Source organism: Narcine bancroftii, chromosome 1, assembly GCF_036971445.1.
Source record: "Narcine bancroftii isolate sNarBan1 chromosome 1, sNarBan1.hap1, whole genome shotgun sequence".
NCBI lineage: Eukaryota > Metazoa > Chordata > Chondrichthyes > Torpediniformes > Narcinidae > Narcine > Narcine bancroftii.
The window spans coordinates 279,314,619-279,327,980 of NC_091469.1; the positions used below are offsets into that span (position 1 = coordinate 279,314,619).

The 13,362-nt window shown below is 38.8% G+C and overlaps 1 protein-coding gene across 3 annotated transcripts in view; it reads left to right on the forward strand.

The window, feature by feature from the left end:
• The window catches only part of cars1 (cysteinyl-tRNA synthetase 1), a 99,127-nt gene that overhangs the window by 30,718 nt on the left and 55,047 nt on the right, over positions 1-13,362 (forward strand). For all 3 annotated transcript variants that reach the window (XR_011345578.1, XM_069900784.1, XM_069900777.1), the window contains 5 exons: positions 438-526; positions 1,149-1,245; positions 2,978-3,076; positions 5,671-5,820; positions 12,071-12,211. Coding sequence is in view for 2 of the 3 variants with exons in the window: in XM_069900784.1 (XP_069756885.1) it covers positions 438-526; positions 1,149-1,245; positions 2,978-3,076; positions 5,671-5,820; positions 12,071-12,211 (576 nt within the window). In the remaining variant the exon portion in view is untranslated. The remainder of the gene's footprint in view (positions 1-437; positions 527-1,148; positions 1,246-2,977; positions 3,077-5,670; positions 5,821-12,070; positions 12,212-13,362) is intronic.

Below are 13,362 nucleotides of genomic sequence, written 5' to 3' on the forward strand. Positions count from 1 at the left end.
AATGTAAATGCATGTTACATAGATCTTGATGTATATCAATGGATGTAAACTATTTCAAGGGTATCTCTGTGAGTTTGGTGTATGTAGAGTGCTTGTTGCTGACTGAGATTATACCATGTATAAGACATTCCAGCCATTAAAAGCAATGATTGTGAGAATTACATGGGAAGCCAATAATTATGAGTTAGCTGTAACTTATACCTACTTTTTTGAATATATTTTCAAACACTGGGCTTTTCCTGATTCTTTCTCCCAAGCACCTTTTTTTTGTTTAATTAAGGGATATCTTTCACAATGATTACGAGCTTTGTTTCAAGTATTTTAACCGCAATTTGGAAAGTTTGTCTTTTATTGTGTTTGCCAGTACATATCTATGTGAAAATATGATTTTATTCTTGATATATTGGTCAAAATCAATTAACTCTTGTTTCTTTCAGGAGATCTTTCATCCTCAGAATGGGAAGAAGGTGTTGTGGTACTGTTGTGGCCCCACTGTTTATGATGCTTCCCACATGGGGCATGCCAGGTAATCTGCCAGATAACTTATTACATTACTTCCTCAGGTTACTTTATCTTTTGGAAAATCAATGTGCCAAATTTAATGTAATTCCAGTAAAAGCACTACAAGGTATTGTTCACGAGAGTGAGATGATCATCTGTAAGCGGCAGAATTGCATTTTTATGTTGTGTCACCAGGTGGCATTAAAAACCCAGATTCAGCATTGTAGTGTATTGTCATCAGTTAGTCGTCTTGTGAGACTTCTGTTGGTCAATGTTTTGACTAACAGACATTGGGGAATATGGTATAAGGAAGCTTCAGTTCCAATTACTGCAAATCTGCTAATTTAGCTAATCTTTGATCTTGATATCGCTGTTTTACAATTGGTTTTAATGTCATCAGACATGAGGGTAGTGCAAAATAAGTCAGAATTTCTGTGTCACTTTGTTCTCTATTGACAATTCTGATACTGATTCCAAGGCTAGGAAGAAACATGAATGTGATTCAGCTTTGGTCAAACAATATTTTAAGCAAATTGACAACCCATAATTTCACCCAGCTATTTTGCAATTTACTACACGATGAAATTCCTGCAATGACCATAGACTTCATCCACAGCCTTCAATCCAGTGCCTGTTTCTTTCCCCAGGTCCTACATCTCCTTTGACATTTTGCGAAGAATTTTAATGAATTACTTCAAATATGATGTATTTTACTGTATGAACATTACAGATGTAGATGACAAGGTAAGTATGTGTTGCCATCAAGTGTCACCTGCCCTTTGGCAAAATCTTAACCCTTCATTTGATTTTGCAAATGTTGCATCTTCTTTCATGACTTTCAGCCTCAGCCATAATAGTAAAGCCCAACTATCTTCTTCACAGTAGCATTAGTAAGCAGGCTTGTGTTGATCCGGACAGCCAGCAGAAATAAAGTGCTAGATGTATGCACTCAATTTGTACACTGCCTTCTCCATATTAAATATGGTAAATAATAAAAATAGAATATAGATAAAAGAATAAATGCTTTATTGATTCATTGTTTTCACACAATAATATATTGATTCATGAAATACGATATCCAAAGCATAAAGAAAAATTCAATAAATACACCAATAAAAAATCTGATCAAAGTTACCCTATTAGTATAATTCAACCCTTATTATTAACTAACATAGTTTCCTCTGATAAACCTGTGAGCCATAACCATGGAATTAATTTACTATTATTTTGTGAGCTTGCAATGAAATTGGTTAAGTCCAAATTGGAATTGAAAATGTGCTGAATGGGTTTTAATTAAAATGGGAACAGCATCCCATTCTTTCAAACTTAATTTGGAAAAGAGCTGGCTGAAGACTTGGAAGATTAGGAACTGGCGCCAATTGTAGGCTTTTATCTGGGGTTTTCATATAAACTCTGCAACACATTAGAAGCTCTTTTTTTTAAACTTTATTTAAGATTTTATAACATGAATAACATATAGGATTACATTTAAAAAAATTAAGAATAAAATAATAAAATTACAATACAGTATCAGTAATCTAAATAAACTATACCCTCCCCAATAATTATTACACAGCTCTTTATCAACAGTCCTGGGGTCAACTGAGTTTGAGAAGCAACAGTAATGAGTTTATAAAATGTCACTCTTGCCTCTCAGATGTGGGCTCTTTATGTAAAATTAGAATTATGCACAATTTTGTTTTGTGATATCCAAACTAACTAGTTGGGTTGTACTATTTTAAATCTTGTCAAGAGTGTCTAGAGTTAGCCAAGCATTAGTATAAGAGCTTTGCATAATGAATTTATCATTTAGAGTTGAAAGCTTTATTATCTGTTGAGTTGAATCACTCTGTGTATTTAAAATGCATGTATCACGATGATCTACAGTACAACTCCGACTGGGGACCTCGGGCTGCCAGTGGCAGCAGGGATCTTGGTGGGGAGGTGTCGGTGATTGGCAGTGGCCAGCATTTTTTTTTGATGAGAGTTAAGCATTATTTTAATGTTAGAAATGCCTTCCCTTGTTGTTGTTTAAACACTGTTGCAAGTGATTTGCTGTTGCTACTGAGCTGTTTTTTTCAAAAATGACCAGTTCTCTGAAAAAACCGTTCATCCGAAATAGGCCCAGTCCCGACCATTTTGGATAATCGTTGTACTGTATTTATGATCCATTTATTAATGTCAGTGTATTTCCCTCCTCTCTTTCATTTTCCTTGAATAACTTCTCCAAATCACCAGTTGTAATGTTCTCCGTTCTCTTTGTGTATATCTGAATACCACTCTTCATACAATATTGCATCATATTTATTGGTCAGTTTTTTTACTATGCATGCGAGTCCGTACTGTGATGTATTTGTGTCTTCCCCTGACAGCAGCATTGTGTAACCCATTCATTTTTAATCTGATATATTAAACTCTGGGCTTTGTATTCTATAACGCTGCTTATTCTGCTGTTACTGATGTTACATTTGTATAGATCATTAAGCGAGCCCGGCAAAATCACCTATTTGATCAGTACAGGGAGAAAAATCTGGCACCTACTCAGCTTCTACAAGATGTCAAGGAAGCTCTGAAGGTAAAGTGATAGAACAGAAGTTTTCTCCTTTTGCGTAATTCCTCGACTGAAACATGATTATCACTACAGACTATTGTATATTAATGTACATTTCATGGTCCAAGTGAAAAGGTTTAAATTACTGATATCCAGATTTTCCCATTATAGCCACTTTCTTGTCGATGTCTACATAGGATTAAAAAATTGTGAGGCAACACAGCTGACTCTCCATGTCCTTGGTTATCTCCATGCCCCAGAGATAGTAAGAAGTGAATGTCTGCCATTTTCTCTCTGTTCACCTCCCCTCTTGCCGCCTGCCACCCCCTACAGCATAATAAGGCATGTAATGAGGAAATTTACTTCACTGTGGGATCAACAGCACTGTGGATCACATTATCATTTTTTCCTTGTTTGTACAAAACTAATTCTTTTTGAAGTTTCATAATATCCCAAACACTGTAGCATGTCATTCAGTCTGCCGAAGGTTTTGACTCTTTCTGTTTTGGCTTCCTCTTGGGTAGTGATAAACAGTGACTGTTGTAAAATTGTTCATTCTCTGGACCTTAGTTGCGTGTAATCCTATTCCATATTACAGACGTGCATTATCCAAGCAAGATATCTAAATAATAATCAGAATTGGAATATTGGCCTATTTTGTAGCATTCTATAGCTATCTTCACAAGCGATAAGAGAATTGATTTACACATGAATCAATTTTGGAACAACCTGGTTTATTTACTTGGTCCACCATCAGTTTTATCAGCTGACTAATTGTGGAAACATCTTGATATTTTTAAACTCTAAAATATTGAAGGCATCAACAATGCCTCATGTTAAAAGATCTTTGTAACACTTGCATAATGGAAATAAAAACTGAAAATGCTAAAACCACTGAGCAACATCTCTCCTTTCACCTCCTCTTTTCCTTCAACATTGGATAAAACAAAAACAGTGATCACTTGACAGGCCATCATTCAATCTGCAAGGGGGTCCCTGAACTTCCAGATACCTATTGCATTGATTCTCCATCCACATTCCACACCATCCTTTCTGACTTTCCTTCCGACATTGCTCCAATGATAGCCAAAGAATACTAGAGGAACAGAATCTGCTATTTCACTTGGGCACATTGTAACCATTGAAATTTAATTGTAAGAATTTCAGACACCCATCACTTTTTTTTCTCTCTGAAAATCTTTCTGTTTCAATTATTTCTTTTTTTTTAACCACACAGTAGAATCCCTATTATCCAGCGCCTATGGGGATCACAGATGCTGCATATGCAAATTTTCCGGTTGACTGAGACACTGGTACAATGCCTAACTAATACATCTGCATAAAGAATACATTTTAAAAGAAGAAAGGCAGTGCAAAATGTAAAAGTAATTTGAAAAAAAATCAGTATTGTAGGATTTAATTATGTAAAGTTCACTTTAATCAGCTAATTACCATAAATTTCTATTTGAACCATGGTCGCTAATGCTGTAACAGCTTTGCTAACCGTGACAAGTTTAAAGATAGCCTTACTAATATATCTAATATGATTAAAGATAAAGATTCCTAATTGGCAGGGATAGGGAGACACTTTGGGAGAGTCGCCCCAGCGGCAAGCAGCATTAGCTGGCTCTTCATCCTGGGCAACGCCATTTTATTCAAACAGCTGCTGCGGGCCGGGCACAACCAGGGCACTCTGCAAGCTGAATGTTTGCTCCAATCTTCACCAACATGTGTTGCTTCAGAGAGCATTTACTTTTACAATTTTAAACTTTATTTAATTTAAAATTTTATTCATTTGTTTTATTTATTCCTCTAATGTTTTTGGCCAGTTGTTTGGGTTTCCAGTTGATTGAATTTCAAATAATGAGAATTCTACTGTACTAGCTTTTAGGAAATTGTCAACTTGGCAACATTAACACCATTTCACTGAGAATTCTTTTGATGTCTCCACTCCTTCATCCTTTACAACTTAACCATGCTGGTTTTCTCACTTTACTAGTTCAATTGAAGGATTCTTCAACTGAAATATCAGTTCTGTTTTTTTATTGACCTAGTGCTTCCGGAATGTTTGATTTGAACTCCCAGCATTCCAAAAAAAAATTAAAGGATGATATATTTTTAAACTTCAGCAGCATGTATTCACGTTCATGTTGTTCTCGGTCACAGGTCTTTTGACGTTTATTTTGTTTTTCCCTTGTTCACTTTTGCCAAAATTCCATGAAGCTAAACTTTTTTTTTAAAAAAGGGCAGAACTCAAGTTACTAACAAGCAAATGATGATTTAGACAGTAGCTGTAGAGATGTTGGTTCACTATGGATAGTAACAGATGAAATGAATGGACTGGATTTAGTTTGGAGCTGATTATGGTGATAAAAAGGAAGAACGATAAAAATTGTGCTCTTATTTGGCATATCTGTACTTTGGCAGGAATGCAGAATTCTGTATTTCTCAGAATTATCATAGTTTGACCTGTCAGAAATGTTTTTATTCTCTCTCCTGCTGATTTGTGGAGAAGCATTTGTCACAAAAGACATCAAAAATTGGCACTTGGTGATTTTTTTTATGACTTCATTGAAATAATATTAATTTCTGAATTGTTTCTTATTCTCTTGATCCAGCCTTTCACTGTGAAACTTGGTGAAGCCACAGACCCCGACAAGAAACAGATGCTGGAAAGGATAAACCATGCAGTTTTGTCATCCCTTAAAACCCTAGAGGATACCATACATCAGGCATTTCCCCAAGAGGAGATTACCAAGCAAGCTCAGGTACAGAGGGGATTTAGCAGGATGTTACCTGGATTGGAAAATATGTCTTACGAGACAAGGTTAGCAGAGCTTAGACTTTTTTTTTCTCTTTGGAGTGTAGAAGGACAAGAGGAGACTTAATAAAGGTCTACAAGTTTATGAGTGACATAGGTAGAGTGGACAGCCAGCACCTGTTTCCTCGGGCAGAAATAGCAAACACGAGGATACATGTACAATGTAAAGGGAGGGAAGTCTAGGGGAGACTTCAGGGTAAGTTTTTATGCAGAGAGTTGTGGGTGCCTGGAATGCTTTGCCAGGGATGGTGGTGGAAGCTCAAACATTAGGGCATTTAAGAGACTCTGAGACTAGCACATGGATGAAATAAAAGTAGAGGGTTATGAGGTAAGAAGGGTTTAGTTTTTTTTTGTTAGGTATATATAGGTTGGCACAACATCGAGAACTGAAGGGCCTGTATTGTGCTGTAGTGTTCTATGTACAGGACCTAAGGTGAGGTAGAAGGAGAAATTGGCTCATCAGATTGTAGTGCAAAATGTGAATGCTTGTTAAAAATGAAATTGCAGAACTATGAATAAGTATATTCTACTTAGTAAAAATTAGCAGTCATTTCAGAATTAATAAACTATGAAACAAGAAACCAATTTAATTTGAACAGAAAAGTCTGACAATAGTGGGGAAAAGATTATGAAAATGTCAACAAAATTATTTCACATGAAGTATCTTGGAGTGCAGGCTGCAGTCTCCTCTGCTTATCAGCTCTAAAAATCTACCTCCTCAATTACATTTATACAGAGAGAGATAAACAAGCTTTTACATAAATTATGATTACATCATGGAATAACACCATTGTATACGATATTAGACAGTTACAATTTTTATTAAGACATAGTTTTTGTCTCATGGCAAGAAAAATATATCATTAACCAGTTAGCATCCTTGGCTACAACTTAGCTTCCAAATCATGCGTCTTGCTAAACACAATAGGTCCAGGCCCTGTATTAAAACAAGCTGTTTTCCAACTATGTTAGAGTTGATGTCGACCTCTCCGCATGAAATTTCTTCTGCAGAAAATAACATGAAAAAATACTATAGTTTTAGAAGGAATGGATTGTTCATTTAAAAAAAAATCTTTGTTAAAATTGGTGCTCTAGGTGAGAAGAATTGCAGCAGTTTCCTCTAGTAAGGTGTTCCTAGGAGCAGGCTATTTCAGAATTTTGTGTAATGAGGAACTTGATTCGTTATCTCATCATAAGGGATCCTGAAGAAAAGGTGCTGGTAATTTGGAAAAAAAATTCCTTTCTACTGCTTATTTGTTTGGTGGACAGCGAATTTATACACTGCTCAACACTGAAGTGATTGTCCAGAAAATTATTTTTGTTCTGTTGATTGAGGGATAGATTTTGGCTAGGGCATTAAATTAGTGTTCTATTTCTTGGGGCAAGTAGAAATATCAGCAGCATTCACAATTACATGGGAAAAGTGTTATTTTAAAATGGAGAATAGGAACAGGGCATATTAATATGATTTTTTTTCCACATGAAGATAATACTGGTTAGAGTAAAATCCTGTTTCCATGGGAAATTGTATTTATCTGTATGGGAAGGATAGTAAATTTATATAAATACTTGATTAAGCATAGCCATTATCACTGTTAAGGAGAAATGAAAATGTCTTGCACAAGTTTTTATAATGCTACATAATATTCTTGATGTTTAAAAAGATAAATATTTGGAATGGAACTTGTGGAATGGGAGATTTTTGTTACAGTCCAGGCAAAATTTCTACTTATCTTAACTGTAAACTGTATTCAAGAAGAACAAAAAATACAAGAGAGAAATTTAAACAAAGAAAGAAATGTAAATGAACTGTGCAATACAGAAAAAAAAATTCAGTAATAAATAATGTGCAAAGTAAGAGTCCTTAAATGAGTCTCTGAGTCTGTTGTTTAGGAGTCTGATGGTGGAGGGGGGAGCAACTGTTCCTGAATCTGGTGGTGTGAGTCTTGTGGCACCTATACCTTTCTGATGGCAGCAGTGAGAACAGAGCATGTCCTGGGTGATGTGGATCCTTGGTGATTGCTGCTGCTCTCTGATGGCAGTGTTTTTCTTGACGGTGGGGAGAGTTTAGCTGATGATGTTCTGGGCTGTGTCCACTACCTTTTGCAGGGCTTTCCTCTTGGAGGTGTTGGTGTCCCTATACCAGGCTATGATGCAGGCGCTCAGCACACTTTCCATTACACATCTACAGACGTTTGGTGAGGTTTCTGATCTCATAATGAACCTCCACAAATTCCTGATGAATTAGAGACGCTAACTTGCTTTCTTCACAAAGATCTTCTGAGATGGTGACCCCCCCCAGGACTTCAAATTTGCTTACCCTCTCCATCTCTGTTTCCCCACTGAAGCCTGGATCATACGCCTCTGGTTTTCCTCAAGTCTACAATCAGCTCCTTGGTTTTAGTGACATTGAGTGAGAGGGTTTTGTCACTGCACCATTCAGCTTAAGTTTTCAATCTCCATCCTGTATGATGACTCATTGTCCCTTTTTATGTAGCCCATTACGGTGGTGACATCAGCAGATTAGTGAATGGTGTTGTCATAGACATAGGTGTAAAGCAAGTAGGGAAGGGGACTAAGTCCACAGCCCATGGTGTTCCAGTGCTGATGGAGATTGTGGAGGAGATGTTCTTGCCAATCTGCTATGATTGGGGTCCGGAGGTGAGGAAATCCAGGATCCATGCTGAACTACAGTCAATAGAGAGCATCCTGGTGTATGCATCTTTGCTGTTTGATGTAGAGCCAGTGAAATGGCATCTGCTGTAGATCTGTTATGGTAGGCAAATTGGAACGAATCCATGTCGTCACTCAGACAGGAGCTGAGAGGCTTCAACACAACCCTCTCAAAACACTTCATCACTGTAGAGGTAAGTGACACTGTACGATATTCATTTAGGCAGGTTACCGTTCTTCTTAGACAGCAGTACAATTGAGGTCTGTTTGAAATAGGAGGGTGCCAGATGGTCTGAGATGTTGAAGATATCTGTGAATACATTGGTCAGTTGGTCAGCACTGGTTTTCAGTACTCTGCCGGGTACTCCGTCCAGACTGAATGTCTTCCTTAGATTTACTCTCCTGATGGCAGCCCACCCACATCACCCTCTGTTACTGACAATTGAGAGTCGTCAGAGGATGTGGAAGTGTGCAGTGGCTCTTTTCTGGTGTTCAAATTGAGTGTAGAAGGCATTGAGCTCATCCGAGAGCACTGGATTTGGTTTTGTAGCAGGTTGTGTCATTTGGGCCCTGCCACAGCTGTCAAGTGTCCCTCATTGTTTCCATTCTCATCCAGAATCTCCACTTCACCCAGGAGAACTTGTTCTTTGTGGAGTGTTCTTGATCTTCAGACTTAACCATTTGGCCTCCAGGCATTTTTGACCTTTCATCGTCTATAATCTGGACTGGATCCATGGATAAGCCTTTACAGTAGTTTCTTTCTTTCTTTGGCTTGGCTTCGTGGACGAAGATTTATGGAAGGGTATGTCCACGTCTGCTGCAGGCTCGTTGGTGACTGACAAGTCCGATGCGGGACAGGCAGGCACGGTTGCAGCGGTTGCAAGGGAAAATTGGTTGGTTGGGGTTGGATGTTGGGTTTTTCCTCCTTTGCCTTTTGTCAGTGAGGTGGGCTCTGCGGTCTTCTTCAAAGGAGGTTGCTGCCCGCCGAACTGTGAGGTGCCAAGATGTACGGTTTGAGGCGATATCAGCCCACTGGCGGTGGTCAATGTGGCAGGCACCAAGAGATTTCTTTAGGCAGTCCTTGTACCTCTTCTTTGGTGCACCTCTGTCTCAGTGGCCAGTGGAGAGCTCGCCATATAACATGATCTTGGGAAGGCGATGGTCCTCCATTCTGGAGACATGACCCACCCAGCGCAGTTGGGTCTTCAGCAGCATGGATTCGATGCTTGTGGACTCTGCCAGCTCGAGTACTTCGATGTTGGTGATGAAGTCATTCCAATGAATGATGAGGATGGAGCGGAGACAGCGGTGATGGAGGCATTCTAGGAGCTGTAGATGATGCCGGTAGAGGACCCATGATTCGGAGCCGAACAGGAGAGTGGGTATGACAACGGCTCTGTACACGCTGATCTTTGTGTGTTTCTTCAGGTGGTTGTTTTTCCAGACTCTTTTGTGTAGTCTTCCAAAGGCGCTATTTGCCTTAGCGAGTCTGTTGTCTATCTCGTTGTCGATCCTTGCATCTGATGAAATGGTGCAACTAAGATAGGTAAACTGGTTGACCGTTTTGAGTTTTGTGTGCCCGATGGAGATGTGGGGGGGCTGGTAGTCATGGTGGGGAGCTGGCTGATGGAGGACCTCAGTTTTCTTCAGGCTGACTTCCAGGCCAAACATTTTGGCAGTTTCCGCAAAATAGGACGTCATGCGCTGGAGAGCTGGCTCTGAATGGGCAACTAAAGAGGCATCGTCTGCAAAGAGTAGTTCACGGATAAGTTGCTCTTGTGTTTTGGTGTGAGCTTGCAAGCGCCTCAGATTGAAGAGACTGCCATCCGTGCGGTACCGGATGTAAACAGCGTCTTCATTGTTGAGGTCTTTCATGGCTTGTTTCAGCATCATGCTGAAGAAGATAGTAAAGAGGGTTGGTATGAGGACGCAGCCTTGCTTCACGCCATTGTTAATGGAGAAGGGATCAGAGAGCTCATTGCTGTATCTGACCTGACCTTGTTGGTTATCGTGCAGTTGGATAACCATGTTGAGGAACTTGGAGGGACCTCCGAGGCGCTCTAGTATTTGCCAAAGCCCTTTCCTGCTCACGGTGTCAAAGGCTTTGGCGACGTCAACAAAGGTGATGTAGAGTCCTTTGTTTTGTTCTCTGCACTTTTCTTGGAGCTGTCTGAGGGCAAAGACCATATCAGGAGTTCCTCTGTTTGTGCGAAAGCCACACTGTGATTCTGGGAGGACATTTTCGGCGACACTAGGTATTAGTCTATTAAGGAGAATCCTAGCGAAGATTTTGCCTGCAATGGAGAGCAGCGTGATTCCCCTGTAGTTTGAGCAGTCTGATTTCTCGCCTTTGTTTTTGTACAGGGTGATGATGATGGCATCACAAAGGTCCTGAGGCAGCTTTCCTTGGTCCCAGCAGAGCATGAAAAACTCATGCAGTTTAGTATGCAGAGCTTTGCCGCCAGCCTTCCAGACCTCTGGGGGGGGATTCCATCCATACCTGCTGCTTTGCCACTTTTCAGTTGTTCAATTGCCTTATATGTCTCTTTCCGGGTGAGGACCTCATCCAGCTCTAGACTCAAGGGTTGTTGAGGGAGCTGGAGCAGGGCGGATTCTTGGACTGAGCGGTTGGCACTGAAAAGAGATTGGAAGTGTTCTGACCATCGATTGAGGATGGAGATCTTGTCGCTGAGGAGGACTTCGCCATCTGAGCTGCGCAGAGGGCTTTGGACTTGGGGTGAGGGGCCGTACACCGCCTTTAGTGTCACATAAAAACCCCCGAAGTCGCCAATGTCGGCGCTAAGCTGGGTTCAGTAGTATAGCACAGTACAAAACAGCAGGTGGTTGGGTACAAAGCCAGTCCTGGAAACTGGGACACGGGGTCCAAAGCGTTACATGCCTGTGATCCAGCTCTCCGCACGTTCCTGATTTCATTGTTCATTCAGGAATTGTGGTTGGGGAAAGCCCTAAATAATTTGGTGGGGACACATTCATTTGAATTGATCAGAATCATGACATAACTGTCCAGGTGTTGTGCAATGTTGCAATCAGTTTCAGTTGTAATATGGAAAATCAGACAAGCTTTTCACCCTGGATCATCCTGGTGACGAGTTCAAAAATCTCCACCAGTGATTTTGCTCATGACGTTTTTTCATACAACTGTCACCTGTAAAGTAATCTTAGTTCTTTAATCTTTAAAAATGTTTTCAATCTTTTGATATTTTAGTGCTATGAACAATTTCCCCAGTACCATGTTATAAATTCAGTAAATATGTTTCAGTCGGTGATCTTAAAAAAAATTCTTTTCAGAAAAGACTTGCTTTATGAACAACTACATTATTTAAATTTCTAATATTCTGTCTCCTATGTCACTTGTATCTTTACCCTCCATAAATTCTGTTATGAAGTAACTAAAACTTTAAGCAGTATTCGAGATGCAACCTGATCCCATGCAACAAATATAAAGTATCTTTTGATTTGAATACTATGTTTATTAATTATTGAAGACATTATTTTTTTAATAGGTTCTGTTAGTTGAAGCAAGGGAGGTATTGTCTGATTGGCTGGATGTTCAGTTTGGCAGTCAAGTTACTGACAATTCCATCTTTTCAAAGCTTCCCAAGTACTGGGAAGGAGAGTATCACCAAGATATGAATGCACTCAATGTAAGTAACAATAATTCTCATTGAAACGTTTGATGCGATTTATTTAATACATGAGGATAATGTTATTGATCTGAATAAAGTGTTGGTACATTCAGAACTCTATGGTAGAATTGAGTAATAGATCAGCTCAGCTTCATGATTTAATTTGCAAATTGCAATGCACCTGATGTTGAGCTACAGTTATTAAGTCACACACCATCAAATGCTGTGATATAGTAATTAAGTCATAAACCAACTAGTGCAATTATACAATGGGCAGATAATGAATGATCCAGTGCTGTTGTTTAACGAACAATTCACAAGTATGTGCTATGGAAATTGGGGAGCTGGTGAATGTACAAAGCTTTCTAGAAGGTATTTAATTAGATGCTGCATCAAAATGTTCACAGTATAGAAAGTAACCTTTTGATGTGACTATCAATCGGCATAATGAATGGTGTCAAAGGAATTATAACTCAGATATTTAGAATTGTTCTGCATTTTCCCCTCAATTTTTTTAAAGATAAATTGAAGTGAATTGAATGATAGTACCAAAGGTGTGGTTGCTGAACTTGCTGAGGATACAAAGAAATAAAGGTACAAAACAAATAGGCTGTGAGATGGATATAATGAGACTACAAAAATAGATTAAGCAAGTGGGCAAAGATCTGGAACAAAGTAAAATAAAATGATCTCCATTTGAAGTGAGAGAAAATAAATTTGCCTCTTCTCCAAGAGTTGAAAGTCTTCATAACATTTCCTTTAAAAAGTCTGAATTATGGCGTGATTCTTGATAAGTAAATGTGGTGAAAGGTGACCAAAAGTAGAAATGTGGAGTTGAGTCATTAGTCAAATCAACAGATATCTTTTTCAATGATGGAACAAACTCAAGATTAATTCCCATGTTTATTTATTCACTCAGTGCAGTAAAACAATAGATAGGTCTAAACCCATATTGTCAACTGTTATAAGAGAACTCAAAGTAACTTGGTTCTATTATTGTCAAATAGTGACCATTCAGTGACACAAGAAAATTAAAATACAATTGACTTCTTGCATTCCATTCCACATATATGAGTTGAGCAATGTAAAGAACTTGGGAATTTAGCACAAAAATATTACATTTTCTGATACCCATGTATGTTTTATTTGGGAAAAGGTCATTAAAGTGA